The sequence below is a fragment of the Aplidium turbinatum genome, chromosome 3, assembly GCF_918807975.1.
Source record: "Aplidium turbinatum chromosome 3, kaAplTurb1.1, whole genome shotgun sequence".
NCBI lineage: Eukaryota > Metazoa > Chordata > Ascidiacea > Aplousobranchia > Polyclinidae > Aplidium > Aplidium turbinatum.
Window position 1 is genome coordinate 11,177,273 of NC_137474.1, and position 10,108 is coordinate 11,187,380.

Consider the following 10,108-nt stretch of genomic DNA (forward strand, 5'->3'; position numbering starts at 1 on the left):
CTGTATCTCCTGGATCTCTCTGTCAACGAAACTGACCAAGATAATTGCCAATGAATAGTTAATTATAACTAGGGCAGTTACCTACTTAAACATTACGGTATCACAAATCATAGCAATCTATCTATAATCAAGTAACTGTGATGTAAAAGTGACGTAACAAATGGAACAATTTTCACGTTTTAAATTTTTACACTTTTTTAGCTGTAGCCTACTATCGTTTGTAGTAGTTCTGTGTAAGTTATTCCATTTTTTTTATTAGGGAAACTGAAAACAACTTTTGAAATAAAAAAAATTAGGAGGACTGCAATGTGTAGGCTACACGATAGTGCAAAAGAATTTCACAAACAATAAAAGTAAAATAAATTTTACGTTGTGACATGCCAAAGCAATAGAAAAAACAACAATGTATACTAGATTGATTAATCATCTAAAACGGGGATTTGAAAGTCTCATGGGGCCTCTAGGCGGACGCTCAAATTCTGTCTCAACTCTTGATGGTGAAGATGGACTTGTTGACTCTGTTGAAGAAAAGACCGCAATTGAGGAGTCAATTTCGCCAAACGAAACCCAAGGTGAAAGTTTGTACGGTATTATTATTTTGTCACGACTATGACTAAAAACAAAAATTGGGTACGGTAACCCAAAAGCTCATTTTGAGCAAAGATATAGACTAGTTGACAGATTGATGAGAAGAGGGGAAAACCTCCCTGGAAAGACATAATGTAGAAACTGAATGTAATTTTGAGTCAAAGTCGCTCTGCTTTTTAAAATTTTGTAACCAGTCCGGAACAACCTTGAAGTTATTCTTCTGCTTTTGCAACTGCAAGGGTACTTGATAAGATTCCATAAAAAACAAGCTTTTAGTTCTTGCCACCTTATTCCATTTTTGCGCGGCGAAGAACAGTTTGAAACTGCCACAAGATATGGGCTATTTGCTATTACACAATCTAGTTCTTGATTGAATTTGGTTTGCAGGCTTGGATATGGCTAATAGAAAGAAAAAATCAACTCGACCCACCAGTGACGATGATACCACAGATCCGTTCCTCCGCAGTTTACTCAGCACCAGCCGGTTCAAAAATTGGATTAAAGTTGCATTGGCTTTACGGTAGGCTACATTTAAAAGATGAGCCTCAATTTAATGCAAAGCACTAGCAATTTGATACCATATGCCTAAACTATCATAATTACAATGGTACCGGCATGGCATTGTTATTATCGCTTTGCAAGTGGCAAGGTATTTTTAGCAAGTATGCTGTTCTCAACTTGTATCACCTTTGCGATGTGAACACAATGTTTCTCAAAACAGAACACAACCGCCAATCAATCTCTTGTTTGAAGTCTTACAACCCGATGTAGAATCGAACCCCGACCTACCAGCACGAATACCGAAAGTATTCCTCACTCTATACTACTGAGCTAATCATAAAACTTTCATGAAACAATGTAAAACTCTATACTGTACCAGCAAATCAGTCATTTCACATTAATTCAATGTCTTTGAAAGTTGACTCACTGTTTTCTGATAGCCGATTTGCGGGTGGGCACGAACAATCCTCTACCCAGATTAAGTCTGTCCTGGCTTAAATGTAATTTTACAAATATTACAGTATAATTATTGGTAGTAACCAAAAGCAAATTTTGTATTTTTGGTACGAAAATTAGGCCCCATATCAAAACATTTTTGGTTCACAGTCAAAAAGTAGGCTATATTTGTCCGTGAATGCAACAATCTTTCTTAAGCAGATAACAACTACAGTATTAAGATCTCCACATTTTTTGCAGTATTGTTTGTGAATATATATCCCCTGTGTTAGAGGAAGTTATTGCGAGCATGCATAAAAGTCTATTGGAAAAACATGGAAAACTTGAAATAACCCAAGCGGATCTTGACCAATACAGGTAATAGCCTATACTGCACAATATTATATTTTTTTACTAGTATAGGCTACTATATTTCTTATGCATTGTAAAATTATTTTTCTGCACAGTCAAAAATGTTTCCTATTTTGTTTTTTCTTTTGCAATGTGAATTGTTGTGTTGTTGCTCAGTTATGTCTGTTTATGATTAAAAAAATAACCGCTCTGCCCAAATTGTAGTACAGGTAAGTTACAAAAAGATGAGAAGAAAAATTCGTTTGAGTTGGACATATACAGGCTTACAGCTTTATCATGAAGTAATTCAATGTTTGACTCTTCTGAAAATTGTATCATCATCACCCGTTCAATAGATTTGGATACGAGTCACCAGATATTGATATAAATCAACTAAACATGTAAAATAAAATTCACCTTCGAAACAAAGTCATCGAGCGCAAAGTTTAAAACTTGAACAAGGAATTTTGATGTTATCAAAAAGAAACTTAGCCTAAACAAGGGCAGATAGGAAGAGTGACCGGTACGAGTCATGTAGAATCAAATACTATACCAGGGGTCTCAAACGCAAATTGCTCTGAGTGCCTACACAATAAGAAGTCAAAAAACATAATGATACAGCGAACAAACAAAAAGTGTAAGATCGCAGTGAAAGAAATACTAGTACAGTGGAACAAAGAGATCTAAAACAATGCAAAAACGCAAACGAAAAAGATAACGCAAACCCAACGACTTGGACAAGAAGAGCAAAAAATTTTGCATCCAACTTTCAAGAAGAGCGGAAAAAATTCAATCCTTGAAGAACTGACTGCCGCAAATACCAAGGTTACTATTGTAATAATGGCACAACAAGTGAAAAGGCAATGTGCTTGTGATGTGACTATACGATTTTCTTGCAAGCAATAAAATGGCGCCACAGTGGCGCTTATAGTGACGTGAAGTTAGTTGGGAATTTTCAGATTTTTGATCAATTTTATAGAGAAAAGAACTTCTTTTTTCCAGTTTCAAAATTTGGACACGATAATTCTGTTTCGAAGTTGAATTTTATTTTGCATGTTCACTTGTTCAGTTGATTTACAGCAACATGGTCCTGTGTTTTACCATACTATAGTCATTACTTCATCTAGCTCCCTAAAGAGTTCAGCCGCGTCTGATTGACGAAACGTCGGAGCAAATGCTTGCAATAATTTAGCTTCATTTACACTAGAAATGCATATCATTGAATTAAAATTAAATGTTAAAAGTAATGATTTTGTTAATTCAAACTTGAACTTAAATGAAAGCTGATCTGGTAGACAGCATACAGTAGCCTGCAAGCCTATAAATACTTGCAAAACTTTAAGAAGCGTTATCATTGTCTAAGAAAACACTATAATAATGATCTACTAATGTGCAGAAAGTTACCTGAGACAAGCGTCTTGCTGTACATTTGGATGAAGGACGTAGTTGACCAACATCGAACTGCGCAAATGCCCGCCATGGAGATTCTGTTAATGTGCGACCCGACAAAATGGCCAACTGAACACGGAGCTTGGGAAATAGCAAGAGTTTGTCATTTATTGTTCTTTGTGTTCAAGTGTGTTTCAAAAGATGTTTTTGGGCCGAAACTGAAGTCTTCCTTAAAACGTTTATTAGAAACACGACTAAGATGAAGAAAATTTTCTCATAAAAAAAATGTTCGAAATATTTTATTTTTACCCTAGTGAAGGATCGCCTAATGTTGATAGTAATTATTCGGTAAATTTTCGAAATATGGCTCGCCGCAAATTACACTGTCTGAATTTTAACCAAAACAATTTCCAAACATAGTTACCTGTTGTCTAATTTTTTTTGCTTGGAATATTTCTGCTAAATTATAACTTGTAAAGTTTTGTGAATAAAAAACAAACTTGTTAATAAATTTTATAAGCTACTCTAAGCTTGTTTGGTGATCTGATTTTTCTGAGTAGGCTGTTCTAAAACACATAATTTACAACTTTTATATCAATCTCGTCATACCAAACATTAAAACTGGTTCAGAAAATTGTAAAAAATTTAAGAAAGGCTTCCCAGTCCAATAAACGTTAATGAACAGTATAATTGAATTGCAGGCGTTTATGAAAAGAGCATGTAAATCAGGTGAAGATGAAACTAATACTTCTTCAACTAATGCTTCGTTCTTTGATGTGTCTTCCTTGCTTTATTACATGATCCATTGCAAAGCAATGGGAGGTCATGTAAATACCCACACGGCGACCCGCGTTCTGAAAGTAAGTACGTAAGCCTAATAGAGTAGTGGATCCATAGAGCAAATGAGGCGATCGCCCCTTCTAAAAACACAGAAAGAAGTTTATTCATGGTGTACTTTCAAGGTCAGATTAATGTAGGCCTAGCCTACACATCCTTGTGCTTTGTTGAAATTGCCCTCCCCCTTAAGGCTACTTGCTGGATCTGCCCTTGATCGAATAACCTACACGAAATGATGCAAATAATATTCAACTGCTTTGGCCAATTACTACTGTTGTCAAGTATTTGTTTCTCGGCAGCAAGAATACAGTTGAAAGAATTGACAACTCTAAACACGTGTTTCGTCCATGAGACTGGGCTCATCAGACATCAGTATCGAATCTCTATCGAATCTAAATCTTATTTCAATTTCATTGAATCTCTAATTGGTGCCATACATTGATAAACTTGATAATGGCAATCTTTTTCTAGGTAAGGGATTCATTGATGCATAATGCCAGGTTCCAGGTTGATAATAAAACAATGAGGGAAAACTTTGAAACCGTTCTTGAACTGTTTCATGACAAGCAGTTATTGAAAATTGTCGACAAAACTCTTCGAAGCAGCTATTTAGAAACTCTTGAAAAGGTGAGTATTCTATGAAAGTTCGTATCAATTTTAGCTGTATGCAGGTATACCTGGCACTTGAAGATTTAGATTAGGAAAACAAGAAGATAAGAAAGTCAATTTTCCCTTCTATATTCTTATTAAATTTTACTCTGGTGCATGATTTTTCAGAAAACGCATGCAATTTCTGGTTTATTTCTTTGTATCATGGTGAATACCGAATCGTTGCTCGACTTCATTAGCTTATGGTTCAACAAAGTTATCGCTTTACTAAAATGATATGACAAAGCGTCGTGCCAAGACACAGCTGCATGCTCTCGATCAACGTCGAATCAACGTTTGTTTATCGTTAGGCGAACACTTTCACCACCACCACAAGTTTGAAATAAAGATGACACTCAAAGTTAGCTCATTCATTTGATAAAAGACTTGCAGCTCTAGCATTAAACTCAAATGCCATTAACACTACTCAATCGAACCAAACAAGGACTGAGGCAAATAGACATAATTTAGTGAGAATAGTTGTAGTCTACAGAAAATGAATTGGAAACTACCGGACGATTGTGCGTTCAACTAAACTAAAGGAATAGTCCAACTTTGTCAGGCTTGATTGAGACAGTTTTTTTGAATAACAGCAAAAATAGAACATAAATCTTGAAAACATTATGTTTTGAAGAGATGCTGTAGATAACCAGATTGAGCAAAAGTTGTACGCCTAACCTTCCCAAGGTTAACTTTATTTTCACAAATTACCTTTTTCTTTCAAACATTGCGTTGTACTGCAATATTATACTCTTTCTAACCGTTCTTTTTCCTTTTTTTTTTATGTTTTAAGCAGCAGTTAACTACAGATTTAAACATAATTTAAAAAATGTAAAACGTTCTTAACTTTATTTTTAGATCAAAACTTCTGACTTAGACTTGAGGGCAATAGATTCTTCCAAACCCAAGTCAACGGATCCCAAAACCCCAAACCCGTCTGGAAATACATTAAGGGTTGGTAAACAAATAATTAAATAGCATTGCAAATTACCAAGTTTACTTATTTGATAACTATTTTTTAAACTTTCTGTTTTAAACTAGAGTAATTTTAAATTATATTACACATTAGTTACCGTAACTAAGAAAAAAGCCTGATAATGAAAAAAGGCCCATATAACACATAAGGCCGAAAGAACACGGGTTTTGTGACATTCATTTCAAGACAAAAACTTCAAAAATCCTAAAGTACTTTCAATAGTGTATTGAAAAATTGAACTTAAAATCAAAATTGAAAAACTTCTTAAGTTTTGGAAATGTATGAAGAGTCCAGGTGCATTACGATCAAACTCCATTATTTGTGGTTTTTAGATTTTACCGTCTCCCGTTGTGTTAACATCGAAAGTTTTATGTAGCAGCATTTTTTACGGCAAAACAATCAATATCTCTCAAAATAAAGCTTTGAAATATCAGGGTTCAGCCCCAAACCGATCAATCTCAAACTTAATTTTCAGTTTTCTTGAAAAGTTGGTTTTGGTAGTTTGATCGTTTTGCACCTGGACTCTTCACATTTTTCAAAAACAAGAAATACGGTTGTTTGCCAACATGTTCAGTCATAGGCTAGCCCTGTGGTTACCCGACTAAAAACAATATTCCCATACTTGTCCGATTGATCTATCCACCAACCCAACAAAAACTTTCACTTTTTAGGCTACGTCGTTTTAATGTCCGGCGACGCTGAAATGACGTAAAGAGGGCAACGGTGGCTGGATGAGTGTATTGCTTGTATTGCAGATGCTGCAAGACACCGTTTCACAAATATTGTCGGAAATTCCAGTTTCTGCAGAAAGTGCTGAAGAAATCGAAAACAAAATTCTAAACATCAAAGAATACTTCACTACAAAGAATGAAGAACAAAGTGAACCAACACAACCCTCAACGTTTCATGTAAAAAAATTAACTATTAAAAGTTATTTTTTAGATATACAAAGCTTGTTCTCCTTTCCTAAGTAAGGATATGTGATCAATCAATTTATGTGACAATGACATAATGTAGGACACCTATGCATTTTTTTTCATTTAAAAAAAATTTATCTGTAGTGATTTCAAGGTAGTTTGATTTATCAATACCAAGCTGCCAGAGGTTTGAAGCAGAACTTCGCAAGAAGTGAGATATTGGACTTCAAAAATTGATACTTAAGTTTGCATACTTCAGTAACCAAGTATTCAAAATGAACAGAAATTTCGGTAAAGAAGTAAGAAATTGTTTGTTCTGATATCATTTCGACTTACCTATTACTGTAGGTGGTGAAGGACTTCATTTTGTTTTATTTCGTTATATACTGCCAGTTATAAACGGCTTAAACCTAACGGCTTTAATAAAAATTGAGCCCAAATACAAAATTGTAAACACGTTGATAGGCGCTTGATGACGATTGCATTTTGGAAGATCCGTACACGTCAAATTACTCGAGACAATGCGCAGAGACTTCAGGTAAAACAGATGCAAAACAAGGAAGTTGTTGAGCACAGAAGTGTCTAACTTCTAGTCTAGTGTTTGATGGCGATAATGTTAAACACACTATAGGCTACGTTGAAATTAACCAAATATAAAACCACTAGAAAATCAGCCATACAAGCTAACTGAGTTACATCAGTTCAGACAATTACCCGCATGTAACTATGATTTTGTCTGATTTTATTTTTATTTGCTATGCAAATTACTCTCATTCAATTCGTTGTTTGATATGGTTGATTCATTCCGTGATAAGCCTGAGACCTCAATCTTTGTAATAAATCTGATCACAGCTTACTATAATTACTTAAGTTAAAAACATTTGCTTTAATAATTTTATACATTAACTTCAAAATTCTTTACAACTCTCTAAATACAGTAGTCTATAAACAGCAGTCAAAATTAAACCTTTTCTATGAAATTAAACGAAAATTTAAAGACTTAAGCTAATAAACTTGCATTATTATGTAATACTAATAGAAAGCAATTTGAAAGCAATAATAATAAGAAATCATTTTGTTCCATTATGCGTCGTGGGCACATGAAATCTGTGTGCATATTGTATTAATGATGCATGCAGCTATACGCACTGCAATACACTAATGCAGACTACGGAAGCATTGAAAGACTGTGCATGCAGTCTTCAAATCGAGTGCTGTCAATTTTGACATGTTGTTTAAGTAGGCTTTAGTCAATTTTCACAAACCAAAGCTGTATGCTCGTATTGACTTCAAGCAAACAATCTTTCGTCGTAGAGCATCCGTTCGATTCCTGTGCCACTCCTTTTCGCAACCGGCAGCTTGTAGCAGGTGTAGACTATCGGTAGCCTACGTAAGTCTAAACCATAGAATTTTAGAAGTCATGATCAAAACGTTTTTTATAAATTAGAATTGGTTGTTTCATCAGGAAGAAGTCAAGACAAATTAAGAAAGAGAAAAATAGACAAATCTTCACACACAAAGTCTGAGTCTTCTGCAAAAAGGAAACGAAAAAGAAAAGGTAAAAAATTAACCTGTAATGAAATGAATAATTCATCTCCTTAAATTTTGCAATGTAGAAAATCTATGCTTTTGTAGCAATGAAGATACTTTTTAACAAAAAAATGTATAGCTGGTAGCCCATATGCTAATTATAAAGTGCAGTAGATCAGCACCTCTTTCCTTTTTGTGCAGTCTGGATAGGTTAATTTAACATTTCAGGAACACCGGAGTATTAGTTACCCTTAGATCAGTTACTGCAGCACTCACACAACGAATCACGCAGAAAAAAAAGATGGTGTAAAACAATATTCTCTAATTAAAGTAACTCGCGTTCTTCTGGTAACTATTTACTAGGTTACCTCCTGATGTTAAAGATGATAACTAGCTTTTTGTGTTTCCGACGTTTCGTCAGTCAGCACGACTGACTTTATCAAGGTGGCTAAAACAGGTTAACACAACCTGTTCAGCAACGATGGCACAACACAAAAACATACTGATAAAATGAATAAAGTGAACAGGTTGTGTTAACCTGTTTTAGCCACCTTGATAAAGTCAGTCGTGCTGACTGACGAAACGTCGGAAATACAAAAAGCTAGTTATCATCTTTAACATCAGGAGGTAACTTAGTGAATAGTCACCAGAAGAACGCAAGTTACTTTAATTATCAAATGCCTGGTGAACAGTCTCTATCTGTTTTTACAATATTTTCTGTTCCTTCTGTAGTAGAGCTCACAAGTGTTGAACCCCACATTAAAAATGTATCAGAAAAATCGTCTCTTTTTGAGTATACCGTACTCCAATAAGAGATGGGAAAATTCTGTGATCCCTCGTTGTTCTCCATTACGGGGCCTTTCAATCGTTTTCTTTTAATTGTCTCTTTATAATTTCTGAAGATCATGTTACACCAAGTTGAAAACCCCAATCTGACCTCTTGTATAGTGTAGGCTATCTGCGATCAGTTTTTGTGTGAATTAAGCAAAAACAATGATAATGATGTATATTGCCTTGAATATTATTGCTAAATCAGAACTGCAAACTTAATTCGAGGTTTGGTTTTAGTTTCTTGCAAGTTCGATTAAAATATTTTTCATTTATTTTAATTTCATGCTCAGAAACTTATGACTTCTGGAGGATTTACTTTGATAGTTTGTGGCAACTGCAAAAAAAAACTATTTAAAAACATTTTCTGCAAATTTGCGATGTTTCTTTTCATGGTTTAGTTTGCAGTAGGCTTATATGATGATACTGTATATCAAAAATGATATTTTATATACTGTATATCAAAAATGATATTTTATATACTGTATATTCACACTCATTTACTACAAAAAAACATTATAAACAATGCCGCTCTTGGCTGGCTCCCACACTGGCGTGACAAGCTATGAACAAATTTAATTTATTCTTTCTCTGTAAAGAAAGTTATCTTGTCAGCCAATAACTTGTTAACAGTTAACACATAACATTAGATTCCCCATTGTAGGCTAGAGTAGGCTATTGACCACCATCGAATAATATCTTTATTTCGATTTCTAAAGGAAGTTCGGCACGTGGAAGCAGAAAGCACAGGTAGACTGGAAACTGATCAAGAAGTTGACTGCATCTCCGTCGCACGTTCTCGTGTTAATAAAACTTTTTCGTATTTTGATGTTGTCAAATTGACTGAATGCTATACGTCGTAGATCTACAGGCTGCACTGCACAATTGGCCTTCCGCAAAATAAAGCTTAAAGCAAAATAAAGCCTAACAATAGTTGATTACCAAACAAATGAGCAGCAAAAAGTGCATGCTTACAATTCAATCGATTTGATTGATGCAATTACATTTGATCAAGGTTATGAACTACCTTGAGTCAGTAATTGCCTAAGAAAGTCTTTATTTTCCGACTGAGCTTCTTTTAAGAGCTTAATCTTGGCAGCTTCACATC

General features: G+C 34.7%; 1 protein-coding gene across 2 annotated transcripts; it reads left to right on the plus strand.

Annotated features, from left to right (window-relative positions):
- Positions 1 to 218: 218 nt before the first annotated feature.
- On the plus strand, positions 219 to 9,891 carry LOC145767279 (uncharacterized). 2 transcript variants are annotated; one of them, XM_082579068.1, is made up of 11 exons: positions 219 to 572; positions 976 to 1,108; positions 1,786 to 1,902; positions 3,272 to 3,422; positions 3,966 to 4,124; positions 4,573 to 4,728; positions 5,608 to 5,703; positions 6,481 to 6,633; positions 7,108 to 7,204; positions 8,090 to 8,200; positions 9,720 to 9,891. In XM_082579068.1, exons 1-11 carry the CDS (start codon positions 404 to 406, stop codon positions 9,752 to 9,754), a joined length of 1,377 nt encoding a protein of 458 aa, XP_082435194.1. In that variant the 5' UTR covers positions 219 to 403; the 3' UTR covers positions 9,755 to 9,891. The 2 variants fall into 2 exon arrangements, with proteins under 2 accessions (XP_082435194.1, XP_082435195.1); XM_082579069.1 differs by having other exon boundaries at positions 7,108 to 7,180; positions 8,108 to 8,200; positions 9,720 to 9,890.
- Positions 9,892 to 10,108: the final 217 nt, after the last annotated feature.